The sequence below is a fragment of the Theropithecus gelada genome, chromosome 2 (genome assembly GCF_003255815.1).
Source record: "Theropithecus gelada isolate Dixy chromosome 2, Tgel_1.0, whole genome shotgun sequence".
Classification (NCBI taxonomy): domain Eukaryota; kingdom Metazoa; phylum Chordata; class Mammalia; order Primates; family Cercopithecidae; genus Theropithecus; species Theropithecus gelada.
Window position 1 is genome coordinate 20,692,073 of NC_037669.1, and position 13,380 is coordinate 20,705,452.

At 40.9% G+C, this 13,380-nt stretch overlaps 1 protein-coding gene across 1 annotated transcript in view; it reads left to right on the forward strand.

Annotated features, from left to right (window-relative positions):
* Nucleotides 1-3,062: 3,062 nt before the first annotated feature.
* The window catches only part of ADGRG7 (adhesion G protein-coupled receptor G7), a 72,725-nt gene continuing 62,407 nt past the window's right edge, over nucleotides 3,063-13,380 (forward strand). Inside the window, exon 1 of the mRNA XM_025375566.1 lies at nucleotides 3,063-3,443. Coding sequence (XP_025231351.1) covers nucleotides 3,329-3,443 — 115 coding nt within the window. The 5' untranslated portion in view covers nucleotides 3,063-3,328. The remainder of the gene's footprint in view (nucleotides 3,444-13,380) is intronic.

Below are 13,380 nucleotides of genomic sequence, written 5' to 3' on the forward strand. Positions count from 1 at the left end.
TGTAAGTTGGGTAAAGACGGGGGATCTTGTCTTTTGTTCACTACTTTATCCCCAGTGCCTAGCACAATGTCTGCATTGAGTAGAATGAAAGAATAAATGTATTATTTCCTGTTTAACTCTTTTCCTTTTCTTCTTTGTCATCTTGATATGTGTGTGTTGTATGTATGTGTGAATACTGGTGACTCTTTACACATTTGTCTATTATCAGTAGTAATTAATGCCCTTACATAAATGTCAACATCTTAATTTCTGTGCCTAGGAATTTCATCAATTCCATGAATTTCTGGAGTTTCTAGCTGGATAGATGGCAAACCTTATAAACTTTGTCATGTGGTTAAGGACATGGAAGCCCTAAAAAGCAGCAGTCATTACAGCATCCCAGGACTCCAGGACTTCCACCAACTGTGGAAGAGAGGATGTGTGATCACTATCAAAGTTAGTTTTCTAGTCACTAGACTATAATCCCTTCAAAAGATTTGGAACCCTACAAGAGAAAAATACCATCACCAGATGGCAAACTTGAGACCCAGGATCCATTCCTTCAGTCACACTGTTCAACTAAGACCATTCTGCAGATGATCTCACAGCGCAGTGTTTCTAAAACACATGCTGAAGAACCCTGCCTCTGAGAGATCCTTCTTGAGAGGAGGATTCTGAGTTCCAATAACATTGAGAACATACTCGCATACATGTCTTCTCTAGCAGTTCACAATGGACATGGGCATTGTGAAGGCTCTAAGAAATGCCGGAGTGGAGAAAACTGTTTAACTTTGTGTAACCTGGCATCCTCCAAATTTACTTAACCATAAAGCTCTGGTGTAGAATAATACCAGTTTCAGTCTCATTTCCTCATTCATGCAAAGGGCAAACACATTATGTTACCTGGGGCTTTTGCATAGAGTGAGTGAGATAAACATATGTAAAGTATACAGCGCCATCCTTGGTATATGCTACACATATGATAGGTGTTAATTTCTTTTCTCAGATTTTTTATTTACTGGAAACCATTGCTTTATTATTGAAAAAGTTACATATATTTATTTATAATAATAGAAAGAATACACAAGGCTAAAACTTCAAACCATAAAAGGGATACAAAATTTAAAAACTATGTCCTACCTCAGATTCCCAAGAGGAATATTTTCATGTACCTTTCCAGACGTTTTCTGTGCATGTATATGCAGACATATCAGAAACAGATTTTCAAAAATCTGTTCCCAGTAAATGAGGTAATGGGTTTGCATTCATTTGTTTTGTACTCCTGCTGCAGGACTTGTAGGTTCTTCCATTTTGTGCTACCTCAATTTGTTTTTCTAAAATTCTTGGGAGGGGTGAAGTTAGGGCCTTATGTTTATAGCGAAACATTTATAAAGTGAATGTCACAGAGAACTGGAAACCCCCAGAGTGTTTGGGGGTTAACTAAAGGTCTAGTTTAAGTGTAAAGCCTTTTTTGGTAAAGACTTGCTTAATACTTCCTGAAGGAATTGATGGGCTGGTATGTAGGTATTAAGGGGCTAGTATGTAGGTTTCCAATTTATGACGGTTTGTTTGACTTCTGATTTTTCAACTTCACCATGGTGCAAAAGCAATATGCATTCAGTAGAAACCGTATTTGGGGTACCTGTGCAACCATTCTGTTTTTCACTTTCACTGCAGTATTCAATATATCACAGGGGACATTCGACACTTTATTATAAAACAGACTTTGTGATAGATGATTTTGCCCACTTTTATGCTATTGTAAGTGTTTTGGGCACATTTAAGGTAGGCTAGTCTAAGCTAGGATGTTCAGCAGGTTAGGTGTATATTTAATGCATTTTGACTCATGATATTTTTAACTTAAGGTGGATTTATTGGGATGTAATCTTATTCTAAGTCAAGGAGCACCCACGCTCCATAATAATTAAATTTGATATCTTTTATTTTAACAGTTATGACTTGTCTTATAGGTGGCTATATCTAGGTATCTCACCCCTGAGAAAATACGAGTTCTTTGAGGACCCTGTTCATTTCTTGTACCAATTCGAACACCTTAAAGGGATTTAATATGGATTTGATGAAGCGAGGGAGTGTCCAGAGAAGACCAGAGCATCTGTTCTCTCTACCAGAACAAAACTGTGATTAAGGAGGTGAATGTTCGTTTATCTGTTCTTTCAGGTAAGGGTGGAGGATAGGGAAGGAGAACATGGGAGCCTGGGCAGGGGAGGGTCAGAGCTGCATCTATAGAGAGACACCAGTTTGTAATTACTCTGATGATATATTAGCTTCCCAGGGTTGCTCTAATAAAGTACCACAAACTGGATGGCTTAAACAACAGAAATTTATTGTCTTACAGTTTTGGTGGCTAGAAGTCTAAAGTCAAGGTGTCAGCAGAGCCAGTTCTTGCTGAGGACTCACTCTTTGGCTTGTAGATGGCCGTCTTCTCTCTCTGTCCTTCTGATCATCTTTCTCTATTCATGTCTGTGTTCAGATTTCCTCTTCTTACAAGAACACCAGCCATATTGATTAGTGACCACCCTAACAAACTCATTTTAACTTGATAGGCTCCGTAATAACCATATCTCCATATAAGGCCCCATTCTGAGGTACTGAAGGTTAGGACTCCAACATATGAATTTTGGAGGGGACACAATTCAGCCTGTAGCAGATGGGTTATCATGCTGGGCTTTAGTGCTTTTCAAGACCCACCCTGTGCCAGTATGCCCACTCACCAACTGCATCTGTCAAAATGTAGGCTCCTTAAAGAAATGAAAGCATTAAAATCACATGTGGTGATTGCCATTTATCCTCTTGTTGACAAACTAGTTCATTTCCCTGACAGAGTGTTTTGTGTGGTCTGAAGCACTGGCCAGTCTATCCGTGCTGTACTCTCCCAAGACAAAAACACAGGAAGCCAAGCCGTAGGTGACCACTGGCATCCACTGCCTTCATGATTTCCTCTTTGGTTTCTTCGGTTTTGTTCCCTTGCTTCACTCTGTGACTTGTCTGGACATTCACTCTTTGACCCTTGTGGCTAGTCCCTCCCCTTCTTCTTTATTGCCTGGAGTTATCTCCCTATTCCCATAACTCTAATCACTTCTTTCACGTTCTCCTTCAGTGAAGGATGAGGAAATTGAAAGCAGAGTATGCACGTTTTATTAGGAGATTCAAACGGCATTCTACTGCATTAGCCTCAAAAGTCCTAAAATATAAAGACATCCATCTGACAGATCACTGAGGGGAGGACTTATTTTTCTGTTTTAGAAGTTTCTGATTAAACTTATTAGCTCAAGAAGAAAAGAAGCTAGTTGTTTCTCACCCAGGAGTGGATTTGTGGTTTGGCTTCACCATGGCTTCTTGCCGTGCCTGGAACATTAGGGTGCTGGTGGCTGTCGTGTGTGGGCTACTGACTGGCATCATTTTGGGACTGGGCATCTGGAGAATTGTGATCAGGATCCAAAGAGGTAATGTTGTCCTGCTATGTTTAACTCAGAGTAAGAGAAGGCATGGGACCTCTGTCCCTGCCACCTGAGGCACAAGTACTGGGAGGTGCCTTGTCCAGTCTGAGGCATCCCAGCAAGATGCCATTTATGGGATATAAAAGACCAAGTCAGTTAAGCCTAGCAGATTGTTGAACAGAAATGAATAGGTGTGGGTGTGAATGGGGAGGGGGAAGAGTGACATAATTGAATTGGCGTCTTTATGCTCTTTTAACTCCAGACTGAATTGGTAGAAGAGTAATAATTAAAACAATTAGTAACACATGTTTAGGTCTGTTGGGTTAAATTAAGGAAAGGGTAAATCGTTATGAACAAGGACACACACATGCAGCAAACACGTACACACACGTGCATAACACACACACAATCAAACATGCACAGAATAGAATTTCACTTTAAGAGAGAAGTTAAAGAAACTCATCACCAAGGTTTAAGTGAAATGATCTCATGGTTTGCACACAAATTTCCCACTTTCCAGATGTAGGAAATTAATCAACAATTTAAAAATCATTTTTAAATGACTTTCCTGATTATTCAACAAATATTTATTAGTTCCCCACTGTGTGCCAGAGCTGGCCTGGAAAAGGAGGACATGGGAGGGGAAGTATTGAGTAAAACAATGATGTTAAAGCAAAGCCTGCTGTAACTCAGAACAGAAAATTTCAATGATCCTAATGCTGGATCCCTTGGGCTGTAGAGCTTCTCCATAAAGGAATTCAATATTGGATGGGCTGCATACTCCCTTTTGTAAAAATCAGAGAAAGCTTCTAATGAAACAATAAATAAGGGTAAGTGTCATGCACGTCCATGTGAAGAGACCACCAAACAGGCTTTGTGTGAGCAACATGGTTGTTTATTTCACCTGGGTGCAGGCAGGCTGAGTCCGAAAAGAGAGTCAGTCTTCAGCTGCTAAGCCGAGAAGATCTGGGAAGGAGTCAGTCAGAGAGCCTTGGCCCAGAGCTCCAGGGGCTCTGGGAGTGGCTGCCAGGTGAGATGAACGGTCCGATTTCCAGTGGGGTCCCGCACAGATGGGACACGGCTTAGGAGGAATCCTGGGCTGCGGGCATTCCTTGGCCCAGTGGTCGGATTTCCAGCGCTTGTAGCAAGTTCCTGGGGGAGGAGGTTCTGGAGGAACCCCTGGCAGCTGCGGTTCAGGCGTTTGGAGTTGTGCGCTGAAGATGTGGCTGGGGTTTGTCTCACAGTGGAGGCAAGGAATTGCAACTCAGAAATAAGTTGCTACTTGGCTGCCTCTACTCTATTATTGTACACCTTGAAGGCGAGGTTCATTAAGTCCTGTTGTGGGGTTTGAGGGCTGGAATTTAAGTTTTGGGGTTTTATTTAATGTCAGGAGCAGATTGGGTAATAAAATAAAATGCATATTGAGAATAAGATGGCCTTCTGACCTTTCAGGGTCTAAGGCTGAAAAGTGTCTCAGGGTTGCTGCTAAACGGGCCATGAACTGGGCCTCTACGTTTTTCATATTTGATGAAAAAGAGCCTAAATGCTAACTGATTTGGGAGAGGTCGGATAAAGAAAAAGGAACATTAACCTTGACTATGCCTTTAGCTCTAGCCGCTTTTAAGAGGAAATTTCTGGGCAGGTGGGGGAGGGCTAGTCACAGAACGAAACTGTAAGCCAGACCGGTGTGAGGAGGGGAGGTGATAAAAGGACTATAGGGTGGGGGAGCAGAGACTGAGGAAAAATTGGGACCTAGCTTGGCCTGGCGAGGAGGGGAGAGGTCAGATGGGTCTGTAGAAAGGGATGATTTTTAGAAAGACTCACCGATGCTTGGGGTTGGGGCTGAGGGGACAGGTGGGAGGAAAAGAAGGAAGATTTGGGGCGAGTTGCATTGGGAACAGAGACTAGGGAGGGACCGATGTGTAAAAGAATGCCTGGACGTCAGGCACCTCAGACTGTTTGCCCATTTTACAACAATTATTTAGATCTTGCAGGATGGAAAAATCGAAAGTGCTGTTTTCTGGCTATTTGGAACTACTGTCGAGTTTGTATTGGGGTTAAGCAGCATTGTAGAAGAAAATAAGGCGTTTAGGTTTTAGATCAGGTGTGAGTTGAAGAGGTTTAAGTTCTTGAGAACATAGGTTATGGAGAACGAAGAATGGAGGGTGGAAGGTTGCCTGCGGTGAAGGAGGCAATCCCAGAGAAAAGAGAGAGTGGAGACACAGAGAGAAGGAGTTCGGGGGTTCTTGCCCTCCAGAAAAGCAGGAAAGGGGTCGGGGAGCAGAAATAAGGTATTGGGGTGCCAAAATAAGAGATCAGGGTGCAAAAATAAGAGGGGGCACAAAAATAAGACATCAGGGTGCAAAAATAAGAGGGGGCAAAATAAGAGGTCGGGGTTCTTGCCCCTCCCCTAGAAAAGCAGAGAAGGGGTAGAGACAGGGAGAGAAGGGGTCGGGGTACTTGCTCCTCCCCCAGAAAAGCAGAGAAGGGGCAGAGACAGGGAGGGTAGGAGTTGGGGTGCTTGCCTCTCCCGCAGAAAAGCGGGACTTGCCGCTTAGGGTGAAGGACCAAGGCAGACGTCCCTGCAGCGTGGTCAGACACCCCTGAAACGTGGGTGAGTAATCAGAGAGGCGTCCCTGCAATGATTAAACACCAAGGGAAGGTTGCCTTCCCCAGTCCCTGACCGGTGCTGGCGTTTTGGGTCCACGGATAAAACGTGTCTCCTTTGTCTCTACCAGAAGATGAAAGGAATTGAAATTAAGAGAAGGGAGAGATTGAAGGGTGGTGCCAAGACTGAAGGGAGAAAGAGGTCGAGGGACAGTGAGAGAGGCTGGAGAAGAGAATAAAAAGAGGCCGCTTACCTGATTTAAAATTGGTGAGATGTTCCTTGGGCTGGGTGGTCTGAGGACTAGAGGTTATAGGTGGATCTTTCTCAGGGAGCAAAGAGCAGGAGGACAGGGAATTGATCTCCCAAGGGAGGTCCCCTGATCCGAGTCACGACACCAAAATGTCACGTGCGTCCGTGTGAAGAGACCACCAAACAAGCTTTGTGTGAGCAACATGGCTGTTTATTTCACCTGGGTGCAGGCAGGCTGAGTCCGAAAAGAGAGTCAGCTAAGGGAGATAAGGGTGGGGCCGTTTTATAGGATTTGGGTAGGTAAAGGAAAATTACAGTCAAAGGGGGGTTGTTCTCTGGTGGGCAGGAGTGGGGGTCACAAGGTGCTCAGTGAGGGAGATTTTTGAGCCAGGATGAACCCGGGAAAGGACTTTCATAAGATAATATCATCACTTAAGGCAAGGACCGGCCATTTTCACTTCTTTTGTGGTGGAATGTCATCGGTTAAGGCGAGGCAGGGCATTTGCACTTCTTTTGTGATTCTTCAGTTACTTCAGGCCATCTGGGCATATATATGCAAGTCTCAGGGGATGCGATGGCTTGGCTTAGGCTCAGAGGCCTGACAGTAAGTAATGCCAATCGAGAAAGGCAGCAGGAGAGGCAGTATGCCCTCCGAGCAGGTAACTGGGGAGGACAGAAGGTTGGGGAGCTAGCAGGAGCATGGAGCATGGCTGCAAAGATCCACTGTTGAAGACCAACAGAGGGGTCTGACATACTGGCTGCTGATGGAGTGGTAGCTGGGGATGGATCTGTCCTCCCCCTATCCCACTGTCCTAACCAGTATTTAGAGAATGCTGTATAAATAGTATTTAGAGAGCTAGAATGAGAAAATTTACCAGAACAAAAATAGTAAAATTTAAACTTGGAGAAAATGTGTTTTTGCTTGTTTGTTTAAGGTTGTAAAATAGTTTCATTCAGGTTAAAAAATTATGAACTATGGATTTTACCCCATTAAGACTGCCAAATTTATAAGACCTCAATTAAAGGGCATACTTCACGAAGCTTTTTTTTTTTTTTTCCTTCCTTCACTTCCCCTCCCCTCCCCTCCCTTCCCCTCCCCTCCCCTCCCCTTCCCTTCCTTTCCCTTCTCTTCCCTTCCCTTCCTTCCCTCCCTTCCTTTTTTCCTTTATGTAAGTGACATCCACTCTTAAAGGGGAATATATGGTGACTTACAAAGGACACAGTTATAGCAAAAGCCTTAAAACAAGGACCAAAGTACAAAAACAACATAAGAAAGAGTGCAGGGTGGGGGACAGAAAACATGAAAGTTCAAGGCTTAGCGGGAGTTTCTTAAAATAAATACAAAATATATTCCTGAACTCTCTGAGTGCTAAGATCCAAAAGGAGGCATAATAAGTGATAAAGATCCCATGTCTAACAGCAGAGGCATACCAGCTCCTTAAAAAGACAAGCTTTTCTCTGGTTCTAAGCACCATTTTTCAATTGGCTGTTTATATAAGGGATATCTCTTAGCTTTGGGGTAAACCCAACGGAAAAGGAGAGGGTTCTCACTATCATTTAAAGAACAAGAGTGAAAGACTGGCACTGTTTGCTGTTACTATTTGGCCTTGTACATTTTATTGAGAGTGCATTTGAGGTGGTAAATTCTGTTTCTTTTCACTTCACTCCACTCCACTCTACTCCATTTCTTTTTATCCTATCCCATCCCATCCTATGTAATTGTTGAATATTCTTGCTTGGGTTCCTTTATTCAGGTATAGACATAAATTCGTTTTACTTTTTTTTTTAAGGGAGAGAGAGGTCACACATATCTCTGAGAAACTGATGAAAGCTATAAATGTCTTAGTAGGGAAAATATACATAAAAACACAAAATTTTGCATAAATTAATTTTATTGCATTCAAAGTTTATTTTGAATAAAAGTTCAAAGTTTATTTTGAATGTTACTCCAGGCTGGAGTAACATATATATAAATTAAGATAACATATAAATTAAGTCTCTCTCACTTTTATTTTTCTTGAAAAAGTAATGACCTCATTGTGAAAAATAAAAAAAAACTTCAAATTCTGCTCTGAGCGAATTTCAATAAGAAGTTACTCTGATTTGGCAGTAAACATTGATGTACAACAATATTTATGCTATTTATACATTTAATTATTATAATACCTATAGTTTTAAAAATTCTTACTATGTTCTAGGTACTGTGCTAAAAACTTAGAACAAATCTCAGTTTTGCCAGAACTCCAGCCTTTTCACATTGGGCATTCTTCTTAGAAAAACACAAGAAGCAGTATAGCTTTTGGGCACCTTCACTCTTGATGATGAAAGTAAAATGAAAACATAATTAAGCTTTATTACATTTCTTCCCATTGACATTTTCCAACTCATGCTAAGCCTGATATAATCATAGACAGATGTCCACAGTCGTAAGGGTAGAAAATATTTTCTTTAACTCCTCTCAAAGGGAGAGTCTCTTAACCTCAAAACACATGAGTAGTGCCTTACTTGACCATATTCTACACCTCTCCTGGTTCATAGAATTTCCTGCTCTTTGCCACCAGGACTGTTTTTTTCTTTATCCTCACTTATCTCCAGATACTCTAACCTTCATTCTCTACCACAGGATACACCTGTTCCTCAGTCCTGCGAGAGATTTCAGGACATTGAAATAGTCCGAACCCCCAAGGTCTGACTTCATAGCATTGATCATTTTTGTTGTTGTTTTGTTTTTGTTTTGAGATGGAGTCTCGTTCTGGAGTGTGGTGGCACGATCTCGGCTCACTCCAACCTCCACTTCCCGGGTTCAAGCAATTCTCCTGCTTCAGCCTTACGAGTAGCTGGGACTACAGGCGCATGCCACCACGCCTGGCTAATTTTTGTATTTTTAGTAGAGACGAGGTTTCACCATCTGAACACACTGGTCTCGAACTCCTGACCTCAAGTGATCTGCCCGCCTTGGCCTCCCAAAGTGCTGGGATTACAGGCGTGAGCCACCGCACCTGGCTTGATAATTCTTAAACTGTGGAAAATACAGGTTGTTGTGAAAGGTCAGTGAGAGTTTTTTGTTTGTCAGAAAATAATCTGACCACAGATACTTGGCTTTAATTTCACTCAATTACAGTACTTCTTTCAGAGGCAAACTCAGTAAGTCTAACTCATGTGACTGTTCCTGGAGGATATTTTCATTTGTGGGTTAAAAAACAAGAGTCCAGAGACGTGTTTTCTGGAGGGAGAAAGTTGGTTCTAGGCAGCCATAGTGTTCTTTCGTCTTCATCCTGGTGTTGTGAATCTTTCTTCTGCTCCTTAAGCAGTCTCCCTTCTTGCTTCCTCACATAACCACCCCCTAAATGAAAAAAAAGTCCATGAAAGGGAAGGAATTTTTAAAATAAATTTATTCCAGTTCGGCTATGTAATTGGCTGAGGGGCATGGATTATTTTAACATCAGAATCAGTGATGCTTAAAGTGTTGATTCCATTTTAAAAGTTACTTTCTTAAACGAAGCGGCTAGAATCTTGGCTTAGTGGATTATTCCTGGATTTCCAGGTATTAGATCCTTTTATTTGAAATTCTAGATATGTCCACCACGTGTTCTTTGATGACACAAATGTTGATGATCTAACATGGAATATAGTGGTTAAAATGGATACTTGAGAGTATAGGGGGAAAATGTACAAGAGTAGGGGAAAGAAAACTCTGGGGCCAAACCGCCTGAGTTTAGATCCCAATGATGCCCCTCACTAACTTTGAGCAAATTATTAACTTTGAGCAAATTATTCAACATTTTTGAGTCTCAGTTTTCCCACCTATTATGTGCATACTAGTAAACCCTATCTTATAGGGCTGTTATGAGGCTTGAATGAGTTAATACATTAAAAAGTTTAAGATGATGTCTGGTACATCGTAAGTACTGAATAAATTGGCTGCTCTCCTCTAGGAATTTTTAGGTAATTCAGTGTAGAGCATAGTTTTCTCCACTCCCTGGCTTATGCCTTGGATAGATACCATTGACCTAGACTGGACCTTTGGATTGAGACTCCAATTACTAATCCAAAAGTTTGCAATAGGTTTAATCATTAAGCTCAATTGACTAGCTCAAAACAGAAACAGAAACAGTTCTAAGAACTGGCACATCTTCTTGCATTTGCCTTTCAATACTTCTGCTGCACTGCACCATCAGGAAAAATGTTTATTAAAATATTTAGCCGTGCATACCAAAGTATAATAAGAATTAAAAAAGGAAAAAACATTTAACCAGTTTATTGAAATACTGAACCAGGTAGTTAATACCAGACAAACTTTACCTTAAATAAAGACTATACTTTATGTATTTTATTTGTATAAATCTTTCGGGTTTTTTTTTTCTTTACAACCAGAATAAACTTTCCTAAACATTGTCCTCTCATTTAAGAGTAAACTTTATTGTCACCAAACTATTTCAAATTAGGACAAATGAGAGATGCCTGGATTTTAAACCCCAAAAAACTAAGCCAGGCACCAGAAAGGATCTGCAGATGAAATTTTTTAGACTAAGGAAATATATTTTTATTTCCCTACTTGGAACAGACTCTAATTTTGTCTAGGAGAAGAAATTAATATTTTTTATTTGGAATCTTTAATATCATTTTATGCTGCTTTCTCAACCAGCGTGTGTGTGTTGTATATACTCTGTATTTAAACTTCCAAGATGTATAGTAAAAGCATTGAAAATGTGTAGTAAAAGCATTGAAAATAGGGCTAATAATTCTAGATATACTGCTTTATACAATTTAAAAGAATATAGGAAAATTATCATTATAATACTGGTGTTATAAAAGAAAAATATTGCTATTAAATATGTTCCAAAATATGGAGCCTCAAATAAAAGGAAGTTGATGCTGCCTGCTGCAACCAACGATAAAGACAGGTACTGTGAGGGGGCAGCAGAAGCACTTGATCAGTTACAAGGAGATCTGAGTCTAGCACCTGCTCTGCTACCAATTAATTACTGATCTGGAACTAATCACTCAGCCTTTATGTAGAATGAGGGGGTTGGGTTGATGAATAACTAATGTCACTTTTTTTCAAGATCATAATTCTTAAACTAGTTATATGATATGAACAAGCCACTTAATCTTTCTGAGTCTGACTTTCTTTATGTAAAAATACAGTCTTAAAGATACCAGTACTACTTTTGCTGTCTTTTGTGGGTAATTTAGGTATTTCAGAGGCAGAGTCTTGAATTGCATAGCACAAGGTGTTAAACAGGTGATTGTGACAGATGAATTGTTAGTTTGGCTTAGACTAGATATCCTCAACCAAGATGCAAATAGCAAAGAAGCCAGTCAGCAAACGTTTGTTGGGTACCTTCTATTCAACAGCATTGTGTTAAGACTTGAAGATATGGACCAAAACCCTTGTTCTAAAAATGGGCAAATTATTTCTTAACTTTAAGAAATGACTCTTGACTTACAGCAAAAAGATAGAAGGAGTAGACATGGATGGATCTCCTTCTTGTTTACAAACATAGAAGTTATAAATAAAATATGACAATAATTTTCTCCTTATCTTTGAGTTACAGCAGTTTGACCGACTATGATGTGTTTATGAGTGGTTTTTCTTGTATTTGTTTTTCTTGTGATTTTTCTGAGCCTCTTGGATCTATAAGCTGAAGTTCTTAATAAAATTTGGGAAATTTTGGCCGGGCGCGGTGGCTCAAGCCTGTAATCCCAGCACGTTGGGAGGCCGAGACGGGCGGATCATGAGGTCAGGAGATCGAGACCATCCTGGCTAACCCGGTGAAACCCCGTCTCTACCTAAAAATACAAAAAACTAGCCGGGCGTGGTGGCGGGCGCCTGTAGTCCCAGCTACTCGGGAGGCTGAGGCAGGAGAATGGCGGGAACCCGGGAGGCAGAGCTTGCAGTGAGCTGAGATTCGGCCATTGCACTCCAGCCTGTGTGACAGAGCAAGACTCCGTCTCAAAAAAAAAAAAAAAAAAAAAAGGGAAATTTTGACCATGATTTCTTCTGATATTTTATCTTCCCTATTCCTTCTCTTTTCCCCTTCTAGGATTCCAATTGCATATATGTTAGACAACGTGTTGATATTGTCCCATAGATTCTTGAAGCTCAGTTTATTTTTTAAAATCTGTTTTCTCCCCAGATTTGAGAGTAATTTCCACCCAGACTTTGAGCTTCTTTTCTATATGACTCCTTCTATTCTGGGATAGCTACCTTCAATTTCCAGTTGTTCTTGTAGCCCCAAAGAGTTTCCTGTCATACCTTAACTCATTAAGACTGTGGCTTTCTGATCAAATTTCAGCCACTTCTGCCATAGAGACTGGGTAGTACCCTTAGTGGAAATACCAAAGAAACTTGGAATACCTTTCAGTTTCTGCCTGTTTTTCATTGCTGTCCAATGCCTTTGAGTAGTTTTTTTTAAATGTTTGTGCATATATTAAAATTGTTATCTATGAGGGGGTTAATATGGTACAATCTATTCCATCATTATTGAAACCAGAACTCTACCTCCTGTATTTATTTTTATTTTTTATTTTTTTTGAGATAGAGTCTCACTGTGTCATCCAGGCTGGAGTGCAGTGGTGTGAACTCAACTCACTGCAACCTCCGCCTCCCAGGTTCAAGTGATTCTTGTGCCTCAGCCTCCCTAGTAACTGGGATTACAGGCAGGCAGCACCACACCAGGCTAATTTTTGTGTTTTTAGTAGAGATGGGGTTTCACCATATTGCTCAGGCTGATCTCGAACTCCTGACGTCGAGTGAACTGCCCACCTTGGCCTCCCAAAGTGTTGGGATTAGAGGTGTGAGCCACTGCACACAACCCTGTATTCTTAAAGTTAATTTGTTCACTTTTCACTCTGTTTTACAATTTGGAAACCCTGCTATCCCCAACTCAAAATAACTAGTCATTAGAACCTAACAATTCTTTATCAGGCATGCATTCTGAATCTAGTGACACCCTAACTTGCTTAGAGTCACTGCTTGAGTTCTAGTTCTCATTTAACTGGTTTTCCTTGCCCCTTAGCCTCAGTCATTTCCCATATTCCTTCACTTATCCTCCTAAAAAAAATTCCTTATTATGTTACTCC